The following is a 24,016-nucleotide window of genomic DNA, read 5'->3' on the forward strand; positions in this document are numbered from 1 at the left end:
TGCTTAAAATAGAATCAGATCAGATGTGTGATTTAAAACAATGATGACATTTGCACTGTGTAAAATGAATTAGACATGTGCAGGGAATTTGTTAGAAAGTTGTGGTCCGACAGGAGATAAAAGCAGCTTAGGCTAGTTATTACATGGCAATTTGGATCTACAAAGCTAGCCATGGATGAATATTTTCTCAGTTCTATATTAAGGACTCAGTCCTTTTTTAGGGACATTTGGTGAATTTGTGCTGATACCCATCACCTTAAAGCAAAACCTCTCAAGAAAGTTGCTATGTTAATTACACACATATATAACCATTGTTTAGTCAATCAACATTCAGAAGATTTAGATCCAGTAAGATGTCAAATTTGTAAATAATTTTAAATAATGGCATAATCATTTTGGTGACATCTATCAGGAAAATTTAAATCACTAAACTCTTAAATAATAGTTTAACATGTGTTATTGGAGTAGAGTCAATGTAACAAGCTGTATTTCTAGATTTATTGACTTTAAGAGCTCTGGTGGATATTGTGCTTTTGATAAAGGATTGTAGCTAAATGTTTGTGTACATGTCTTTTTTTTTGCTAGACAATAATACTCGAAGCTCAGCTGAGGAGCAGAGGCTAAGCACTTGAGAAGATATGTTCAATGATTCATATAGTAGGAATTTGGGTAGGCATTTATTCAATTCAGGTCAAATAAATATATGATACAAAGTATGTCTTTGGGATGAGTACTATATGAAAAAATAAAGAATCTGGTTGAAGAAATTTTCAAGAAAAAAAGACTGATAGTACAGCTACTAGTCAGATGTGACTAATAAGCACTTATAATGTGATTAGTCCTACTGGAGAATGCTCAGAGTATAACATAATTATCACATTTCAAAGACAGTGCAAAAAAATTGAATGGAAATTCTATAATTAATAAAAATATACAAAAATTAATTTTACTTTTTACTGTTTATACTTTTAAAAAATGAGGCTATAAGAAATTTTTTTACGTGTAGCTCACACTACATTTTTATTGGACAGCACTGGTATAGAGAATCAGGAGTAAAGTTATTGCCTAAAAAGTCTGTTTTTTTGTAGAAAAACTTGAATAATTCTGCATTTATAAGGTTTTTTTAATGTATGGGAAAATGAGAGAATATATAGTGTGTGAAATGTCAGGTTGTGCCATAGTTATCATCAAGTTTAAAGATAATTTGAAGGCTGAATAGCAGAAAAGCTACTATTTGAGTAGCAATTTAATATAAAAACAAAACAAGACCAATGAATTTTCCTGTGAATTTATTTTCTCCCATTAAATTTACTACATAAGAAATAATGTCTTTCGAAGCATACTTAGGAGCAAAGAGATCCAATAGAATTAATAGCCAAGCTGATAACATAGCATCACTAGTATTCCTCAGTAACTAAGCAACATTTCTCAACTTCTAGAGTCATTTATTCATTCACTCGGCAAATAATTTTGTTGTTGATGGTGATTAGAAGAGGGCCGAAATCAAGATACTGTGATACTAAAAACCACCTACTCATTTTCAGGGGTGCTGGGAGATTTGAAGGTGATTTAATAGTAATTTTAAAACATAGAAAATTAACACTGGAAAGAAATAGGAGCCCATATCAAAAGAATCAATGTTACCTCTTTGCACATTCCAATCACCATTAATTTACCTTTGCGAATTAATGAGACTGCATCTAAAACCAGATCCAACTTGAATTTCTGGCTATGCATGTTTTTTAAAAAAAGAATCTTCATTTGAATATACCACCTACAGGAATTCAAATACAAAATGAGCTCTGGTGAATACCATACATAAATTCTGCACATTAAGTAAGCAGTTAGGCAGGTAAACCTGCTTGGAGGAATGGATGGTACAAATTTCCTCCTATTCGATGGTATGGCCCTTCCTCTTCATTTTCACAAAGCTTTAAACTTTGCTACCAATAATGTCCTGATCTTGCCACTCTGAGATGTGGATGTCATCAAAGGCAATAGCCAGAACTTCCGGTAATAACTTCTCTTTAAATATAAATAACCTTTCTTTTGAGGATTTTGGTTTGGGATAGATATATGTTCAATTAGCTTATTATGGCCTCCTTTCAAAAGCCTTCAATTTTTCAGTCATTTATGATAGATAGAATTTTTTATTTGTCATTTCTCTTTTCTACCTCTTTACCATAGCCATACTGTTTAAAGATGAGTGTAGTATAGTGGAGCTGAAATGGATATGCATTGAGACCAATACTAAAGAGAACATGCTCCACTCTAATAGATTCTCAAAATAACATTGTTTTTATAGATATCATGAACATTGACAACTTTGCTTTATTGTCAAAAAAATAAATTTTTAAAATGTAATTTAATGACCTTTTTCTAAAACCAAAGTTTGTTAATCGTTTTGCTCCAGGGCAAAATTTGTCTCAAGGGTGTAAGGTTTCAAATTATTTCTTTTTCCAAAATTCTTATTAGTTTCTATTTTGTTGGTTATGCCTAATCTTTTTAGCTTTGAGTTGTTTTCAAGATGAAATTATGCCTTCTCTGGTACAAAGTTGTGTTAAGAAAAGGCAGTCTTTTGAGAGAAAGAAGCAAACAAAGATGAGGCATAATAATAGCAAAAGTTAACCTAGGACATTGGAAGAAACATAATAATCATTTTTACAAGTAGATATTAAGTTCAAAGATCTATGTTCAACCATGTATTTCGGCCACCTTGATAATCAAATGGGTGGCCATCATTAAACAATTTGCTCAGGTTGTGATGTGATCCTTGAGTCAAAATATCAGAAATACCACAGGTCTTCTGAAAGGTTGCTCCTTAATCTACATTTCCCACTAAATCTTTTTCCAGCTCTAATATCATCCGGCTTTATGAAAAAAGAAAAAAAGTAGGTAAAATTTGTATTTTGCAGGACCAAGAAAAATTTTCTGTGTATTTCATTTTAATTAATTTCAACATATTAAATACTTACCAAAATGGCAAGTTTACATAAGAATGATGAAAACATAATGGAAAAAGTTAGCTGCATTTATTTGATATGGCTTTGTATCTATATTAGCAAAAGTATTAGAATTCTTTAGATTATTCAAATAACACTTATAGAGTTGAGGAAAGAATATGAGGAAGCAATGGTGTAGAAATTCCTGAGATTTAAGCTGGTCTACAATCTGTAAAGGCCTGAGAAGTTTAACTATTTCATTCTATTTTGACCTAAAGTCATGGCAACAAATCAACATTAATAACAAGAATATTGTGCTTCCTAAAACTCTCCAAAGAATCCATGGAAGTTTTGTTTAAAGGGATTATTTTTAAAATTATAACCCATAAGAGATTCCAAACAAGTTCACGCACCTCTGCCGTTATACTGTCCATCATGGCAAAGCATGGTTGAGTATTTCATCAAAGCCCGACTGAGTATGGACTGCTACATAATATTTCCATCTATTCCAACAAGGTGAGTGCTTCCTTTCACTCCACGTTTATTTTATTGGCATGAAATTTCTCACTCAAGTGGAATAGATCTTAGGATTTGTACTAATATAAATGATATCTTTGTTTTTGAAAGGATTTGAAAATAAGTCCAAACTAATAGAACTAAAACTCCTGTATCATACTGGGTAGCAATTTACCCTTCTTCATGTTGGGAGATGAAAGAGATTCAATTATTGCCTAGACTCTCCGGGCATACAAAATGAAGTAGAAAATTGAGGGAAATGCACCTCCATTATCTAGTACGTCATGTGGGGCTCAGCGCTAAATTATCTTCATTCTCCTCAGGCCTCCAACTCTATCTTGTTTAAGGTAGTGGCTAAATGGTTTGTGTGTCAACACCCACACTGGTCACTACCAAAGTTGACAGCAGCTCAGATCTCTTTAGCTATGGATTAGTTTCCTCTGCCATACTACTAGTTCCAAACTCTTTCTGCCCTCAAGAGTTGGCCTCATCTTCTCAATTTAGTTACATTCAGTCACATCCCTATACACTAGATGGTTGACATCAGTACCTTAACATACAGTTAACCCTTGAATAACGAAGGGGTTAGAGGCCCCGACCCATTGGGCAGTCAAAATCTGTGTTTAACTTGACTCCCTGTAAACTTAACTACTAATAACATAGTGTTGGCAGGAAGCCTTACCAATAACATCATCAATTAACACATTTTACTTATTATAGACATTATATACTATATTCTTACAATAAAGTAAGCTAGAGAAAAGAAAATGTTATTTAAAAAATTATAAGGAAGAGAAAATAAATATACAATATTTATTGGAAAAAAAGCCTACATGTAAGTAGACCCATGAAGTCTGACCCTGTGTTGTTCAAGGGTCAACTGTTCATTACTTCATTTGACCCTCAAAGTAATGGTGTGGGGTTGAGGCGGTAGATATTATTATCTCTGATTTCATATATTAAGATCCGGAATACATTCTTCTCCATTTGACTCACTGGTTTCAAAATGTTGCTGAAAACTCCCAACACCAACAGACACTCAATGGAAATGTGAAGGATTCAAACTGGTTATTTGGCATCATATAGACCACTATTTCACAATCCATGAGTGCATCATAGCATCTGGTGTGTTGGGAAGACGCCCTGTGTGTGTGTCATAGTCCAGGCCTCCATGTCCACAGGCTTCCAGTCTCTCATCTCTCTAGCTTCTAACTGTCACTGCAACCATATCTCATTCTTCATCCTGATGTCACATGCCGAAGATCAGAAGTTCCTAATCCATAAGGAGTCTTCAGGAGCAGAGGAAACTTATCTAACAAGGTAAGATCAAGATCTATCACGATCAAGAGGCAGATAGGAGTGGTAGTCAGATATAAGGACTATGGAGAGAGGCTGCCTGTATTCCTGTACTAGTTCTGTCACCTACTGGCTCTGTGACCTTGGGCAGATCTTAAATCTCTGTTTTTTTATTGATAAAATGAGGCTAATAATAGTATCTATCTCATGGAGTTTCTTTAAGGTTTAAATAACTATGTGAAGTATTTAGAATAATTTTGGCACAAGCTAAGCACTCAATAGATATTAACTATTATTCATTTCAAAAACTTTTTAAATTATATATCATTTACAGATATAAAATGGTCTTCAACCAGATAGCAAATGTATGGAAAGCTACTTAATTTCAAAAGTAAATTCTGAATTTCTAGAAGTCAGACATAACTTTGTTACAACGAAACCTCTCTGCTATTACTTTCTTACTCATTCTTGGATTAAGTAGTGAAAGAGTTTACACTGCATTTAGTGCTTTACATTTCACTTAATCCTCTCTATTACCCTATCATATTCCCCATAACCCTGTAACACTATTATTCTAACTCTACCAACAAGGAAACCAAGAGAAAATGCTACTAAATTTGTTACCCAAGGTTATAAATCTTGTTTGTAGTGAGGTTGATCTTCAATCTCAGGCTATTGAGTTGCAGCTCTCATATGCTGAGTAGTCTCCACTGCAATGATGTTAGCCTGCCTTTAAAGAGACATGCTTTTAAGCAACGCCAAGGAGGAGAGATTGAACATTTATTTAAAATTTGCCATTGGGTGTCTACGTGAGAATAATCACATCGTTAGAAACTGATGGTAAACTTGTTTGTTTGGTTGAAGCTTCAGTTCTTGTTTGTTTTGTGGGATGCTGGGCTAGACTAGGGGAAAACTCCACTTTTAGCTTTGCCATGGTATGAAAACCTGTCCTCTGAATCTTTAGGTGTTCTGGCAACTCAGAAGTGAGCAAAGACTTAAAATAATTGAAAAATTTTGACTAAAATAAGACAAAAAAAATAAGCCTCCATAGTAGGCTAAATTTATTTCATTTTCAGAACTGGACCATGTCAAGGGTAGTTTCTAAGTGAAAAAATAATTTAATAATGCTCAGAGTTAGCTCACTGTTATTTTCTCCCTTCCACACTTTCTCATCTTTCCCAGAATGTTAGTCAAGTTTTTATTAGGGCACTATCTTTATTTCATTGACTGACTTTGATATATAAAATTAATCTGTGATTATTAAATGTTTTATGTCAGGCATTCATTCCCATGATGTGGCTGTTTTTTACAACGACATGTTTGATTTGTGGAACTTTAAATGCTAATAGATTCTTTAATTTGGAAAATGAAGCAAATCCTGAGGTGTGGATGAATATTGTAAGTTATGGGAAATATCAAAGAACGCCAAATAATTTGATTAATGGGTTATGAAATTATTAAAGGTTCTGTTATAGCTGAAAATCTCTGATAAGAAAACAGATTATTTTAAACATTTCTCTAAGAGTCAAGCTAGGTATATCTGCTCTTTTGGCTGAATAAATAATACTTTCTAGTAATACAAAGGCAGAACTGTATTTTTATAGAAAACCTCCTCTTTTGAATTTATATTTTAAGAATATTAAGAATTTATGTTTTAAGCCATCTGGATGGTAAATATGACTGCTCTCTACCCGACTACTGGTTTTATTATCTTTAAACCAAGAGGGTGTCAAAAGAAAATTGACCTGAAAATAGAGTTTTGTCAAAAGAATGTGTCAATGTTAAATATTATCCCCCCTCAAAACTGCCAATAGTAGACATTTTCTAATATTATACATTTTTTTTTACCAAGACTTTTTGTAGTAAATTAATTTTACAGTTATCTGGGACTACAGATTAAGATAATTAACCCCAATAAATACATACCAGGCGGTTTGTTCTAGTTCCTTTTAATAACCTTTAGTAAAGATCTTTAGCTAATGCTTGTATTTTCACTGGGCAGAGTGAACTAATCACCTACAATGGTTACCCCAGTGAAGAGTATGAAGTCACCACTCAAGATGGGTACATACTCAGCGTCAACAGAATTCCCTATGGGCGAAGAGATGCTAGGAGCACAGGTACAAGATGTGTCTCTCTTAATAAGAAGGACTGAATATGATCAAAATTTTGTACTGGCTATTCTTTAAGTGACTGATTTCTCATATGCAAATTTACTATGTTCTAGGAAAGTGAATTTTCTCACTGTTGGAAAGACATTAGCTGGGTTGTGTGAAGTTGGCTATGAGCCACTAGAATCAATAGCCCTTCCTCTGCAGGATAAAAAATCAAGTCAAATGACTGGCATTTCTGAAACTTCTTTTTCCAGGGGGGCGGGGGGTACCTTAACATTCACATGTGCTTTGAGGGACCAAGTGATGATTTGTGGAATGAAAGAGCATAGTGTTAATAAACCCTCATTCTTGAATGAGGAGTCAGCCATACATAAGCAGAGGAATTCTATTCTTTAAAAGGAAGATATAACTGCAAAGCCTCTGAGGAAGGAGAGAGAAGAAAAAGCAAAATCTCTGCAAAGCCTCAGTGGCTAATCATTTACCATGATCACTGCATCATCTTTCCCACCATCTACATTCAGAGGCGGCTATAATCATACTGTGACATTTTCTTTCCCTAAGAAAAAAATTTGTAATTCAGGAGTTTCAGAATTTAAAAAAAAAAATGAGAGTAGAACATGGGTAGGGTTACCGGATAAAATAGACACACAATTTAAAGTTGAATTTCAGATAAACAACAAACAAGTTTTTTTATACTTCTCACTTTGGATATAGCACTCATACAAAAAAGATACTCATTGTTTATCAGAAATTCAAATTTAATAAGGCATCCTGGATTTTTTATTTATCTTGTTTGGTGTTTGGCCAAATCTGGCAACTCAATCTCCCCTGGCCGTGGGGGAGACAGGATTCTGAAATACAAAAGGAGAAAACATTTACAAGGAAAAGTTTTGCTTCAGGAGGTAAATTTGGAGAAGATTTGGAATTAAAGATCATTTATTAGCTGTATTGTTGAAAAAGCTTAACATTAATTTAAATCAGTTAAACCTCCCAGCAACCCTATGTGGTTAATACTATAAATAGTTATTATTTTACAGATGATGAAACTGAGGCAAAACAGGTTATCAAACAGATTTGATTTCACACAAATAGCAAATGAAAGAACCAAGATTCAACCCCAGGCAGCCCGACTCCAGAGCCTGTGCACTCAATCATTAAATTATAGTGCTTTTTGATAAATTTCTGCCCCAATCCTTCTCATCTCCCTGAACACTCTCTCCCATGGGAATTTGAGAGTTGGCAGACTGATGTTGAGCTGATTTTATTATTATAGTTTTCAAATGCTCTCCAGTGGGCAGAGGCTGGGGGTTTGGTTAGAAGTTTAGTGAAGAACTAGTCATTGTGCCTTTATACTCATGTCCTGTTCCTCCCTGGAGGAAGGACTGGAAGAGGCATGAGACTTCATTAAATGTGATCACTCTTCATGTTTGTAAGCCCAACCCAGGAGATGAGTAAATGTGAAGCTATGGAGCAGAGCAGTTACAAGCACATGTTCTGGTATGAAATAGAACCGAGCTTAAGTACTAGCTCTGTACCTTGTTAGCTGGGTCACCCTTTGGGAAAGTTACTTAACTACCTTAAGCCTCAGTTTCCACATTTGTGAAATGAAGATCCTCGAAATAGTAGCTACTTTATATATAGTTATTGTAAGAATTAAATAAGCTCAAGTATGTCAGTTAGCATACAACCAGATACAAACTATGTGCTTGAGAAATTTGTTATGTGATCATAAAAATCTACACAAAAGACAAAGGGAAAAACGAATACCATTTTTGGTTTTTGCTTTTCCTGTTGTGGTAGTGGTGTTGGTGTGTGTATATGTTTCTGTCATGTACTTTTTTCCCTCTTTTTTAGAACTATTTATTTTCTTTCTTAGAATTTTTTAAAATTTATTTCTTTTTATTATGGTGACATTAGTTAACAAAATCCAGTAAGTTTCAGGTGTACAATTCAACAGTAAGGCATATATATATTGCATTGCATGTTTACCACTCATAGTTAGATTTCTTTCTGTTACCACATATTTGACCCCTTTTACCCAATCTACCTCCCTCTTCCCTCTTCATCTTCCACCCTTCAGTAACCACTAGTCTATCGTCCATGTCCATGAGTCTCTGTTTGTTTGTCCTGTTCGTTTGTTGCTTTTAGGTTTATATTTCACATATAATTGATATCATGTGGTTTTTAACTTTTTCTCTGGCTTATTTTGCTTAGCATGATTATTTCAAGGTCCATCCATGTTGTTGCAAATGGCAGTATTTCATCTCTTCTTATGGCTGAGTAATATTCCATTGTATATATGTACCACAGCTTCTTTATCCCTGTCATGTTCTTAAAATGTTCTATTTATATGCTCTATTTATAATAAATTATTCTCTCTCTCTCTCTCTCTCTCTCTCTCTCTCTCTCTCTCTCTCTCCTTTTCCTTCGTCCCTCCAGGTGCTCGGCCAGTTGTGTATATGCAGCATGCCCTATTTGCAGACAATGCCTCCTGGCTTGTGAATTATCCCAATGGCAGCCTTGGATTCCTTCTAGCAGATGCCGGTTATGATGTCTGGATGGGGAACAGTAGGGGGACCACTTGGTCAAGAAGACACAAAACACTCTCAGTGACTGAAGAGGAATTCTGGGCCTTTAGGTAAACTGTATTTAAGAAAAATCATGAAGAAAGTTTAAGACAATTTCTTTGAATGTAATAGTATGAATGATATTAATAATAACCTATGATATTTGAAGTCACATCATTCCTTGCAGCTCCTACTAACATCTCAAAAGAGATAAACAGCAAGAAGCTTTGACTTATACTGATTCTCTCACAGGCAAATTGTATCATTTTAACAAGATCCTTTTAACATCCAATTCTATCCAATACTATACATTATAAATATGTCTGAAAGGATAGTTGAGGAAGTTCCTATGGCTAATGTATGCACTCACTCAATATTTATTGAATGCCTACTGTATGTACTTTTCTAGGCCTTGAGCATTCCAAGGTGAACAAAATCCCTGCTTTCACAAAGCTTATATTTATTCTGTTGCTGCTTATACAAGTCTTTTCTCTTGGACACCCAACCAATTTTATAATGATGTGTATCGATACTATATATTTTATTTAGAGAAACTATGGTTGAAACTGTATAGAACATGGTTTTCATAAAAACTCCAGTATGAGGTCTATAAAACCTTGTCAATGAGCAGTGGAGAAGAATCGTTTGATACACTATTTCTTTTAGTGAAAGTTTTCTGCTGTCACCAGTGGACAGGCTAATGTCCACAATAGGCTTCCCTTCATAGGCCCAAGTTCCCTCATGGCTTGCAAGCCTGCTGCTAGAATGGAGTGTGTATTCTTACCATATGAATGAAATACTCAGCACCCACTGACAGGTTAAAAAGAAGGGAAAGATAGCATAAATTGTTAAAGGTTGCGCTCTTGGGAAGTGGTAAGTATTAGGAAATATTTTGTATCGCTGGTCCTTGGCTGGGAGCTTAGATCTTGTATACTGTAAGGTATCACAATTCTCTTATACTTGGAAATATTAATCTAGAGATTTCCTCACATATTGTTTTAATAAACAGGCCTCTAGCCATGAGATACCTGACTCAAGTAAATGTTATATAGGCCTTGTTATTCTCCTGTATTAATGCCAGCTGAACTGGTACTATAGTATATGTTGGATATATCTTTATACGGACAGAAATATTAATAATAGCAACATCTAACTGAGTGCCTTCTAACAGCTAAGAATCATTCCTTTAATACTATCCTAACCCCTATAATATCCCTGATATACACCAGGTACTATTATATTCATTTCACAGATAAGAAAACTTAACCTCAGAGCATTTAAGTAATTTATCAAAAGTTACTCAGCTATTACATGGTAGAATCATTATCTACAACGAGTTCTATTTCCAAAACAGGATATTAAATAGCCGTAAGAGCCTTGAAGTCCTCTGGGGGAGTCTAAAGTAGAAGCATGAAAACTAGATGGAGAAAGGAAAATGAAAGAAGTGCAATATAAGGGAATGAAGAAGAAGAATGATGAGACTGAACTTCGGGTAGTATACACAAGTCTGGAAGTCATTCCTGCCATTAGAAAGTAAATGCAACAAACAAAAGTTACAATAGCCTACCTGTAATTGAATAAATTATGAAATACACACCAAATAAGTGGACAATACAGAATTCTGTGTGTAAAGAATAAGTGAGCAAATGCCATCTGAGTTTTAAATTTAGTTGTGAATATTTACATGCTCCTGTTTTGTTTTGTAGTTTTGATGAAATGGCCAAATATGATCTCCCGGGAATAATAGACTTCATTGTAAATAAAACTGGCCAAGAGAAACTGTATTTCATTGGACATTCACTTGGCACTACAATAGGTATGTTTACAAGGGTCAAGGTTTAACAAGGGTCAGAGTCTTGCAAAACTTCATTTTTAAATTAGAACACAGTTACTGCCATTTATAGTGCCCTTAATTCTCTGTCCAATACTGGGCATATAACCTTAGTAGCTATAAACCTGAATTTTCAGAGATGGTATTTAGGGCAAACCTTTTCTCCATTTCTGATCACAAAAGCACTTTTGTCATGGTAATATAATTTCTCAGAACATGTATCCAAAATCCAAAGAAGTAAAGCTTAATGCCATGAAATGTCCCTGAAGAACACATCAATCTTAGCTTCCTTTTTATTTATATTTGAACAAATTGAAAAGATATAATCATTTTTTTTGAGTTGGAACACAAAAGCTTACTATAAGTCAAATGGGCTTATCTATATAGTAAGCTTTTTTATTTTCAAGGCCGTGATCTTTAAAGATCTACTTGTTAGTAATTTTCTAGATCTTTTTTTTTGGCGGGGGAGGGGGGATCAATAATTTAGCTTCAAATAAAAAATTAAAGGAATCTATACTATTGAAAGTGTGAATTTGTTAGTGAATTGCCACTAAAGTTTTCAACTGTAAGATACTGAGTTATGTGAAAATGTAATATTTAAGTATGTGTGAAATTGTGCAAGAGATAATAAATATTCTTACCGTAGGCTCATTATCACCATAATCATCAATAGCAAATATGTTTATCAGTGTTTTATATTGATAGGCAGCTTACAAGCTTGAAACAGGCAGTGAACATCAGAGAGACTATTCTAAAAGGCTATCAAAAAACTAATACAATACCAAAACAAGCAACTACCACTAACAGACAAATAATTATACCATCATAGCAATACTTCTTGAGCATTTACTAGGATTAGGGCTCTGTGTTCAGGACCTTTCCCACAATATGTCTTTCTAAGCTTTAAAACAATCCTGCTGATTATTTCCATCTCATAGAAGAGAAAACAGAAGTTCAAAGAAGTTAAGTGGATTGTTCAAAGTCTCTTAACACTAAAGAGACAGAACACAGATTTAAACCAGGTCAGTTTGACATCACAAGTGAGGTGCTTGGGCATTGGATGGAGCAGGGATGACTTAAGTGGGAGCTAGTAAACTGGGTAGGACTTAGATATGCTCTTATATCTGCTCTGCAAATAAAACGTAGAAAATTTGATCTTTTGAGGTTCTGCACTTCATCTAGGGCATGAAAATTTTCAGTAAGCATTATTTGTATTTTGGGACAGAGCAATTTTCATTTTGTGGGAAGGATCTACTCTTTGCAGGACAGTTAGCAACCCAAGCACCAGCTCACTAAATGACAATAGGGCTCTTTAGTCAGTCAGTGTAACCACCAAAAAACTCACCAGAGATCTTCTAGGAGTAAGTGCTGTGCCTGTTTCAGAATCAGTTGCTCAGTCTGTTGATACACAGATCTTTTTTTGCCAAGACAGTTTCAATGTTTCAACAAGAATTTCGGAGGGGGGGGGGGAGCCACACACACACACACACACACACACACACATGCACGCACGCACACACAGTCTCACTCACTCACTCATTCAGCAAAGGGGAACAGGATGGTACCTCTGAGAACCAAAACACACAGAAACTCCACATGGCCTCCTCAAGGCTAGAAATGTGTGCAATGCTATTGCTGAAAGATCACAGCAAATGGAGACACCTGGTCCTTCCTCGGACCATGGTGGACTGAGGAAAATCCCCTTCCTTCTTGGAAGCAGGAAAGATTCTGGAGGGTGGATAAGCATTCAGTGAAACACTGGCAACAATGAAATCTCATTCCATTGTGAGAAAGAAAAACTGGAATAACTCTATGATACTGCATAAATAACTTATTAATTCACCTCCCCTGAGCTGATTATTTACTTCTAGAAGCTCCGTGACTCAATCTGGCCTCTCAGACTTGAGGGTGAAATGACAACATTGCCAGCACTTACCCCATGCTTGAGAAGGGAGGTTGTCCACAGCTCACTTAGCAGTAGTTGCTTCAGCAGCTTATCCCTCACTTTCCCCGATCAAGTAAATTAGTCCAGAATAAAAGAAAAATGGAGAATTGAGAGTTGAGAGGACTGAAGGCAGATAGTCTTTCCAGAATAACTCAGAAGAGTTTCCCAATTCATGCCCAAAACCATTGCAATAGGATACAAATGACAAAGCGAGTCTCACTTCTATTAGGGAAACATTGCATAAGTATTTCTCATTTTTACAAGATTGTCTTATCTCTGTTCTCTCAGGGTTTGTAGCCTTTTCTACCATGCCTGAAGTGGCACAAAGAATCAAAATGAATTTTGCCTTGGGTCCTGTGGTCTCATTCAAATATCCCACGGGCATTTTTACCAGTTTTTTTCTACTTCCAAGTTCTGCAATCAAGGTACGCTCCGCATTTCACCAAAATATATCTGAGGGTCTCATTTTGAATCATGGATCCTTATTATTTTTATATCTATTATGAATTAAAAGTAGGAAATTTATATAAATTTATGAAAACCAGACTACAACCATGTGCTTTGGTGTGTCCAAGTGTGTGCATGTCTGTATCACAGTATCTATAGTTATCATGTACAATTTACTATACTCAGCTATTAATAGAACTGAGTACACATCAGAATTTCTAGCTGAGCTGAGCACTATGTTTGTTTAAAGTTTACTCACAAGTTTTCTTGTTCCACTGGGCAAGTCAATGAATTAACAATGCCCAAATGGAAGACACTTTTAAGTTTCACATGACCACTGATGTCTCTGACTTTGTTATTAGATAAGCCTGAATAATATGCCTCTTCCCATATACAAGCTTGTTCTAAGTTATTAAAGCTAAGATTCCAAAGACTAACTGTCTTATAGCTCAATTATTCATTCAAATATTTATAAGTTATTTTCCAAGGGTTTGGAAAGCAGTTTGATCGCCAATTGTGAATTTGGAAATTTTTCATTGAAAGTTTTTTTCTGTTTGTTTTTTGATTTTCTAAAAAGGTCATTGGCACAAGGGACACAGTATTTTACCAAAATGAAGTCAAAGATACCAATTAAAGTATCACGGTAGCTCATATACAAGATGAGGGCCTCGTTTGGGTATAATGGTGGAAATGGGAAAAAAAATTATTTGAGAGCTAACACAAAAAAGAATTTCCATAGAACCTAATTATTGGTTTGAAAATAGTTCGACTGTATGGTTTACTATAAACTCAAGTGATGTAACTTTTCTTTTGTGTGGTTGATAGTTGTATTTCAACATGTGTCGACATCAGTTAGTGTTGGATATTTTCTACATTTGGGCAGAGTTAGGCAGATAAATTAGTTAAATTAAAGTCAGAGATAGACAAACACATCTTTCTCTAAATATACCTGTTTTGCATATGTATTGCTTGGCCTACATAAGTTAGGTCCAAGGCAAATATTGTCCCTGGCTTATCTGTTGTATATCCTGTACTGTCAAAGTTTCTGTCATTTTAAATCCTACCTCTTCATATCTGTTGTCCCCAGAAGCTCCAGTCCTCTCATCAGAGAGTCCCGAAATATGCTCACTTTCCAAGCCCTACAGTGCTGCCTCCCATGACATCAGTTTTTTTTTTTTCTGTCCAGTAACACCCTCTGTTTAGTGCACCATTATGCACTTTTCAGAATAAGAACTGGCTAATCTGGGACACTACGAGAAAAAACAATCTACGCATGGGTAATAGGGAAAATCCTGCTTTGCTTTCCTGTTCCGGACATTATTTAAACTTAAGGAGAAAGCGTTCTGCCTTTCTTGCCAATTAATGAGAAATAAGAAATATAGGCGATTACAGATTGGACATAAAGGGATGCTTCACTGTAGAGAAGCAAATTTGGGGTTGAGGGTCCTTACTTCAATCTTATTGTAAATTATGTCTGGTGACTTTCCTGCGTGGAGATGGATTATAAATAGTTACTTTGCCTGAGTGCCTTGGTCTCCTTGACCAAAATATCACATAGTAGTACAAATAGATCTCCAAGAATCCTCATTCCTGGGATGAAGGAAATGTCAAGAAGTCTGGAAATGGTTTTTGAAAGGATAATTATTTTTTATTTTTACAGAATTTTTTTGGTACCAAAGGTTTTTTATTAGAAAATAAGGCAAGGAAGCCGCCTTCTGTCAAAATCTGCGACAGCAAAATATTATGGATGCTATGTGGTGAAATTATGTCCTTATGGGCTGGATTCGACAAGAAAAATATGAATATGGTATGTATGATGATTATGAGACTACTGAATGTTTTAAGAACTTCCAACTTTCCTTTGATTCATTTTGATGTATCTATTACACTGCATAAATTAATATGGTATTCTAAACCCTGAAAGGCAGAGATTTGCTATGCATAGAATATTAGGTATTCAATCCAACATGAATATGAAGACTGAGAAGGAGAATAGGCAGCTTCATCCTTCCATCTTTCATCAAAGTTAGAAAAATGAATATTCTGCAATGAGTCGTAGTTTCACGCATTTGCAATCAGCCACCTCTTACTACAGAGAATTTGATTTTACAATTAATATAGTGCATTAAAAAAAACCCTAAAATCCTAGTAAAGAAAAGAAGAGCATACATGCATTGAACTTATTTCCTGTGTGCCTTCACTTTATGGGTGACCTTGGCTTCAAATAAAACTCATCACTTAACTTGGAAATTACAAGGCAAAATGGAATGGAAGTGGACTTTCTTTCCTAGGAAAAAGCAGCAGTCCTGTTTCATCTACTAATTCCTGTGATTGAGAATATGAGGAAGAAGAGCAGGAGGAGAGGGGTGGGAGGAGCTGTTCACATTTTCAGAGGAGTGCGACTGGATAGTTATTGCTGTCATATTCCAAATGGCAGCCAATGAGACTGACAGTGATGCTAGTCTCAAATGTTTCTTCGCCAGCCCACCCTACTCCTATTCTTTAAGAAACTAAGTTATGTTGGACTGAAAACCATAAGGAATCATTGTTCGAAGTCTGCCTATTCAAAAGTAAAGATTTTTAATAGTTCTCTTCGTTAGTTTCATTATATTCTGAGATATAGAATTATGATTATATTAGTTCTCTATAATTTTCATCTCTACAGTGTTTACAAAGGTTGGAGTATAGTGCATAGGAAAATAATTGGTTTTTAGCTTTGCTTTTGTAACATTTTCCTTTTATCTTCACAAGAGTCCACCAAATTGGTAGTATGATTTTTAGCATGTTCATTTAATAGATGAAAATGCAGAAACTCAGGGATGTTAAATAACTTGCCCAAAGTCACAAAAAATATAATAAAGTTATATCCTGAAATCCAAGGTTTTGGTTTACTGACATGTACATGTTCGTCCATGCACATACGCAAACTACCCACCACGCTCACACTGTTGTAATACCTTTCCTACTTGCTTAGCTCCATGATGTCCACTACTGCTTATTCTGCTTGAAAATAAATAAATTATCCTTAGTTTCAAAGCTGGTGCAGATTTACTTTCAAGCAACCCATGCCACTAGTCATCCCATGGTTCATTCATATTTAAGTGTCTGACGTAAATCTTATTTGTCTAGATGATTCTCAATATTTGTTTACTAACTCTTAGAAGAACAGTTCTCTGCTTCTCAAAGGCATAGTTTATTTCATTAGGTTATTATTGCTGTAACATGTGTTTTGTTTTCCTTCAGAGTCGAATGGATGTGTATATGTCACACGCCCCCACAGGATCATCAGTACAGAACATACTGCATATAAAACAGGTAGTGTCTTTGTCATAGAAAACCATTCCAATCCTTATTTTCACCTATGTGAAAGGACAGAGAGAGCACACCTACTCTAAGAAGCTTAGCAGCTAGCTTCCATTTTGTCTGTGTTACCATCTTAATGATTTGGTTTCCCTGGATTTTAAGAGAAAGGGCAGGTAAGGTGCAGACCAAGTAGGTGACAGAAATAAACTCCATCATAAATCAGAGCTTTTAAAATAGGCCCTAAGCTAAAGCAAGAGGTAAACTGGAAAAGCCTCAGGAAATCTGAGCCTTCCCCAGAAAGGGAATTATCTGAGACTTGACTTCCTTTTAATGAGTTTTGGTTTTCCATTAACTTTTCCTTCAAACCAAGAGAAATCATTGTTCTCTATTGACTGTTTTTCATAGTGGTAAAATGTGTTTATATCCTTCTAGTGGTCCAGAGACTTTTTTTCTTCCCATTGTACAATGTTTTCCCAAGATTTATTATTAAAAATTCATGATTCTAACTCCGAAGATTACTTTTCTAAAAAACATTATTTCAGCTTTACCGATCTGATGAATTCAGAGCTTATGACTGGGGAAATGAAACTGAGAACATGCGTCACTACAACCAGGTGAGCTACTCCAAAAGCCCCCAGAAGGATAATTTAGAGAAATTGTAATAAGAAGGTATTTGAGGGTGAGAAGAATCTTACCTGGTAAATGGTGGCATTCACACAGATTGACAGAGCTTTTAGAAAAATGTCTAATTTTAATATGTATTCATTGCAGAAAATCTAGAAATAAAGGAAGCATATACTAAGGAAATTAAATAATTTATAATCTCTCTACCTAGAGATAACTAGATATATCAACATTTTGTTGCATTCCAAACTCCTAAGTATCACTGCTTTTACACAACTTTAGATTTTGCTTTTTCATTTACAGTTATAGCAAGACATAGCCAATGTTACTGAGATTTTTTTAACATAATTTTTAATGGCTGCATAATACTGAAAATTGTTTTATAAGAATCTATAAAAATTTATGGAGTAAATGACACATTTTTTAATACCAATAACAAGAATTGGAATTCCACATGAAAGTTAAAAGTAGTAACCATCCATGAAGAGTTGAGTCTTAGGGCATCATTTCCCTCTAATTTTACACACCAAAATTTGTAGACTCATTTAGCTCTCTTGTACTTTTAATCAATCCCGTTGCCATCATTTCTTTTCTCACAGTTAAGGGCTGGGCTTCTCAGTATGAACTGAGCATATTGAATTAAAATTTTCCAGTGTTTTGCCACGTTGACCTCTTCTTAAAGGCTATCAGTGTAAACATAAGTCAGTAATGGATTGGATTGTTAGAGAAATTATCTACTAAGCCTAAGACAAGTATGAGAGCTATGCATTTTTATTATTTTTAATCAACTTGATCAAGGTGAGATTTGCATGCAATGAAATTCACTAATTTTACATGCCCAATTCGGTGAGCTTTGAATTCATCACAGTCAAAATACAGAACATTTCCATTACCCCCAAAAGTTTTCTACTGCCCTTAAGACTATGCACATTCACAAATACATGTATTTTCAAATGTTTAGAAACAAGCCAGAAAAAAGTAAAAGCAAATGTTAAAGTGATTATCTTCTGAAAGGGGAATAAAGGAAGAATAAAGTGAATGGACATGAAGGAATAAAGAAGCCTGGCATTTTAGATTTACATACTTCTGTTTTTGTCCATTATTTTTATTGAGCCTGTTACATATTGTTTACATTTACAAGAAAATGGAACAAAAAAATCATAAAGTTAAAGCCATTGTAGTCAAGTTCTATTTTTTCAGCTTTATTAAGGTAAAATTAACAAATATAAGATTAAAGCGAACAATGTGATAACTGAAGTATGTGAAAGTGTAAATGTCCTTAGTATTTATCAGCCATTAGCTGGTCCTGCCCTACTCCAGGCCAATCCTGTTTAATTTGTTTGTGATTTTAGATCACTTGAAGCCAATTTTTATTACATTTTAGTCTTGTCAGTTTGCCCTCTTCTTAAGTTTCTAGCCTAATCTCTGCACTTACTGTTTTATCAAAAATAAGAGAATTAAACCATGTAACCTCCATGAGAGCAAGGATTTCCTTCTGTTTTGTTCACCAATATTTGCTCACCTGGAAGAGTACCTGCCACTTGTTTGGCCCTTAATAATTATTTGTTGCATAAATGAAATGTCTTAATTTCCTTCTTATTTACCTTAAAATGTCTCTGTCCTCTTGGTTTTCTCCTTCCCTTTTTTCTCTCAGAAAGTGAAATTCCTCTTATTTTGCAAGCTAGCCTGATTTTTTGTCCTTGACCCATTGCCTCTCATCTTCTTCCTCCTGATTCATTTTATTATTTTTTAAGTGACAGTCTACTCTTTTATTTGAGTGTGTGGCTAATTATTTATTTTTTTACTTAATTTTTTTCCAGTTACAATTGATATTCAATATTATTTTATATTAGTTTCAGATGTGCAGCATAGAGGTTATACATTTATATAATTTACAAAGTGTTCCTCCTAAAAGTCTAGTACCCACCTGGCACCATACATAGTCATTACAATATTATCGACTGTATTGCCTCTGCTGTTTGTCACATATGTGACTATTTCGTAACCACCAATTTGCCCTTCTTAATCCCTTCACCATTTCACCCAGCCCCAACCTTCTTATTATCTTAAGTGAACTAATGTCCCTTGAGAAAAACAAAGAAAAACCTTTCTTCAACCTATCAATTATATCAAGTCATCATTTCATGACTCCATTTTTATCAATATTTTTAAATATTTAAAACAAGTATCTCTACTTTGTCCCCTCTTCCTGAACCCTGGAAAACATAGCTTTGGTCTTTATTTTTCTATTATAGCTACTCTGTTTAAAGTCGCCAGTGGCTTTTAAGTGCCAAATGCAATTGCCTATTCTCACCTTCAAAAATATGTTATGTTAGTTACTACAGTATTCTTGCAACTCATTTCCCTAACCTGGACTTCTAGCATGCAATGGCCTCCAATTTTTGTTTTCTTCCCTTCTGAAGGCTCTTTTTGTTTTCAACACTGGCTACTCTCTATCTCCCACCACTGTCAAATTGTCAGCATTCCCCCAAAACTCGTCACATCTCTCCCTTTCCTCCTTGAAGAATTTAGCCATTTCATAGCTTCAATTACCCCTTTCTGTAAACCACCCATACTGCTTGTCTAGATTTTTTCAAGACCTACCTCTTAACTATTCCTTCTTTAACTCATTCCACAAACTGATGCCCATTCAGTAATCCTAAAACAGAGCTCTGAGAAATGATTCCACCTTGTCACCAAAACTTCTGAAATATGTCCAGATACCTTAGCCTGACATATAGACCTTACTGTCTTTCTCAATCTTACATTCTACTATATTCCTTCACACATATTCTTTGGGTACACTGGGTAGGTTGCCATTCCTATGGCATACACGCTCTTCCTCTCTCCCTCTTTCCTATCTGTCAAAATCCAACCATACCTCAAGTCATTTTAAATAACTCCTTTTATATGAAGCCCCCAGTTGGAAATACTTTCTTCCTTGTCTTTACTTCTACTGTATTTGTGGAGTGTTTTATGCCATTTAACATACTCTACGTTGTATATAAATGTTTGTTATCTTGCCTCTTTCCTTCGAACTCCTTGAAGATACGAATCATTATGCTTGCTTTAATCTATTTCCTTACTAGACTATAAACTTGATAGACAGTGTTTTGGCAAGTCTCTCTGCTTATTTGAATTCAGTTGTTGCTGTGAGGATCTTCCTCTCATGAATGCCCTTTCTCTCTCTCTTCCGTAGAGTCGTCCCCCACTGTATGACTTGACTGCCATGACAGTGCCTACTGCAATGTGGGTTGGTGGAAATGACGTCCTTGTAACAATCCAGGATGTGGCCAGGATACTCCCCCAAATCAGAAATCTCCATTACTTCAAGCTATTGCCAGATTGGAACCACATTGATTTCATCTGGGGCCTCGATGCTGCTGAACGGGTGTACAGTAAAATCATAGATTTGATGAAGTCACATTCCTAACTGATATATCTACTTTTCAGTTAAAAGTTGCTTCCAAGCCCATGAGGCTTTGGGATGAATGCAATGCAAATCAGCAGTGAGGTCTGCTCCAACATCCTCCACCTTGTTGTTGTTGCTGAGTGTTCCCTTATCATGGAATCTCAACTAGGACTTATTTCAACTGTGCTGCTCTTTCACTAAGAAATGTCCACATCTGAAATCTCAGAATCTTTACCCTCAGTCAGGGCTCTTTTTCATCCAAGAAGATCTAGTAAATTTTCCTCTGCTAAACGTACACTTGGGAGAGGAGTTAAAAGAGGACTTTTTCCAACTTCAATTATACACAATGGATTCATGAAAACAATACCTGCTCCCCATTCCCTTTTTTAAGGGATTGAACATAAGCAGAGGAGCGCAGGCCTAGGGAGAAAGACCATGCCAAGGCAGCCATTGGGAATATATTTTGGGAGGCTGTAATCCTGTGGCTTACTTGAAATCACAATTGAGGTAATAGTCATTATGTCATTCTATAATCAAGCCATGAAATGAGGCCTGGTCCACATCGAACATGAGAGAAAACAGCAGAACGAAAAACTAACAAAAATTAAGTATTTTAGGAGCTTATTTTACTGTTATAAGCTAGAAAAAAAACAAGATTGAGAATTGCTAGAATTAACTGAATTATTAATTATTAAAACTATTCACTACAGGTCACTGTCTTTAAAACAAGATTAAATTAATAAAACCTTTTGATAATAATGTACTAGAGCTCATTGACAGTAGGCAATAGTCTTAATTTATATCAGACAAGAAATAATTCTCTCATTTTGCTCTAAAATGCACTCAACTGATCAGGCATTATGTCTTTATTGTCAAAGTAGAATTTATACTACTGCATTTGTACCTAAGTAACATTTAAAGCAGTCCCAGAAAGCCTGATTTAGAACCAGCAAAAAAGGCACTAGGAATATCCAAAATCTTGCTTTATTTCAGTCTCTAAATGATGCCAGACATTGATTCTAGGATTTAGTACAGAGTTCCAAGAGTAGCATGAAGTTTTAGTGTAAGTTCAAGTTACACATTTGTAATGTGTGTATTTTTTCTGCTATGTGTATTTCGATAAAAAGTATTTTTTAAAAACTCTAAGCTTTTGTGCTTCAAAGCAAGAAGTACAGAAGAAACTATGTTCCACTTTTACCATACCAGTATTTTTTATACTTTATCTCCGCATATGATATCAAATACGTTGGCTATCATAGGTCTGAGTAATAGCTTATATCTTTTTGCAAAGAGTTTTACATGAAATATTATTTAAAACTTGTAACCCTGTGGGATAGTGTTATGGTCATTTTCATTTTACGGATGAGAAAATTGAAGCACAGAGTAAAAAGAGGCATAAAAGCCAATTTGCCTAAGATTGCACAAGTGAAGGAGTCATGATTTTAACTCGGGAAGTCTAACATTCCAAAATCCACACTGCAACATATACCTATATAAATGTGTTCAAATGGTATAGAAATGACAGTGGGACACCCTGGCAAAGGTCATATTTGTACTAACCTAGGTCAAAATTACTTGGAAAATTAAGTCAGGAGATGAGAAAATAATGTGTTTTCAAACTCTAACGATCAAGTTGAAATGAGTGAATAGATTATTTCTACCATATTATCCAGCAATCCTGCTTCTGGGTATATATCCAAAGGAAGTGAAATCACTTTCTCAAAAAGATATCCGCATTCCCATGTTTATTACAGTTTATTATTCACAATAGCAAGACATGGAAGCAACCTAAATATTTATTGGTGGATAAATGGATAAAGAAAATGTAATACACACACACACACACACACACACACACACACACACACACAGAGTAGAATAATACTCAGCCATAAAAAAGAAAGAAATTCTGCTATTTGCAACAACATGGTTGGACCATGAGGGCATCATGTTAAGTGAAATAAGTCAGACAAAGAAAGACAAATACTATACTATCTCATTTATATGTGTAATCTAAAAACATCAAACTCATACACACAGAGAGTAGAATGATGGTTGCCAAGGACTGAGTGGTGGGGTAAATGGGAAGACGTTAGTACAAACTTTTAGTTACAAGATAAATAAGTTTTGGAGATCTAATGTACAGCATGGTATACTGGAAAGTTACTATGAGAGTAGAGCTTTAATGTTCTCACAGTAACAACAACAAAACAGTAATTATGTGGGGTGAAGGATGTGTTAACTAATTTTATTTGTGATAAGCATTTCATATGTGAAGTGTATCAAAACACATGTACATCTTAAACTTACACAATGCTATGTCAATTATATCTAATAAAGCTGAAAAAAATAAGATGAATAAAAGATTGCTATATAACACATGTTTTGTTGTTTTGTATGAAATATCAGGATCATACCCAAGTAGGCACAGAGTCTAGCAATTCCTAATTGATGAGGAACTTATATTACCGACTGTGTAATATGAATTTATGAAAATTTAACAGTTTCTCCTGTTTTTCTTACCCTTACATTTATACAAAGCAAGAAATTCATGTTCACAAGCCTGTAACAAGCTCACTAGGTTGCTACATTTTCTCAAGCCAAATAGCCCATTCACAATTTTTATAGAACAATACAAGTAATAACATCAACTTCAATCAAAACAAATTCATGACAAATACAAATTCTTTGATGAATTTCTTTCAGAAAGTAGAATTAGTTTTAGAGAGCTGAAACCTGACTAAAATAATGACTTTCTGAGACTCATTAATCCAAGAGCAAGGATGGTATTTGCCCACCCAGGGCCTTATTCATCTCTGACCACTTCCCCATTCTCCCCGCACAGGAAACTCATTCACATCTCCCAATGTCTGGTGAAAACACCACTATTTCTGAAAGTTTTCCCCAAATCTCATACCCCAAAATTAATACTTCCTCTACTAAATCACTTTTTGTTATGCTCTAGAATTATCTCTTTGAAGACTTTTGTGTGTAAGCCTATCTCCCTGATAAATTGGGA

General features: G+C 35.0%; 1 protein-coding gene across 2 annotated transcripts; it reads left to right on the forward strand.

Moving 5' to 3' along the window:
* The first annotated feature begins 4,227 nt into the window (after positions 1–4,227).
* On the forward strand, positions 4,228–22,081 carry LOC107502217 (lipase member N). 2 transcript variants are annotated; one of them, XM_016129233.2, is made up of 9 exons: positions 4,228–6,152; positions 6,757–6,874; positions 9,308–9,506; positions 11,142–11,251; positions 13,500–13,636; positions 15,319–15,465; positions 16,902–16,973; positions 17,504–17,575; positions 20,785–22,081. In XM_016129233.2, exons 1-9 carry the CDS (start codon positions 6,045–6,047, stop codon positions 21,016–21,018), a joined length of 1,197 nt encoding a protein of 398 aa, XP_015984719.2. In that variant the 5' UTR covers positions 4,228–6,044; the 3' UTR covers positions 21,019–22,081. The 2 variants fall into 2 exon arrangements, with proteins under 2 accessions (XP_015984719.2, XP_015984720.2); XM_016129234.2 differs by lacking the exon at positions 17,504–17,575.
* Positions 22,082–24,016: the final 1,935 nt, after the last annotated feature.

Source organism: Rousettus aegyptiacus, unplaced genomic scaffold (assembly GCF_014176215.1).
Source record: "Rousettus aegyptiacus isolate mRouAeg1 unplaced genomic scaffold, mRouAeg1.p scaffold_m13_p_6, whole genome shotgun sequence".
Classification (NCBI taxonomy): Eukaryota; Metazoa; Chordata; class Mammalia; order Chiroptera; family Pteropodidae; genus Rousettus; species Rousettus aegyptiacus.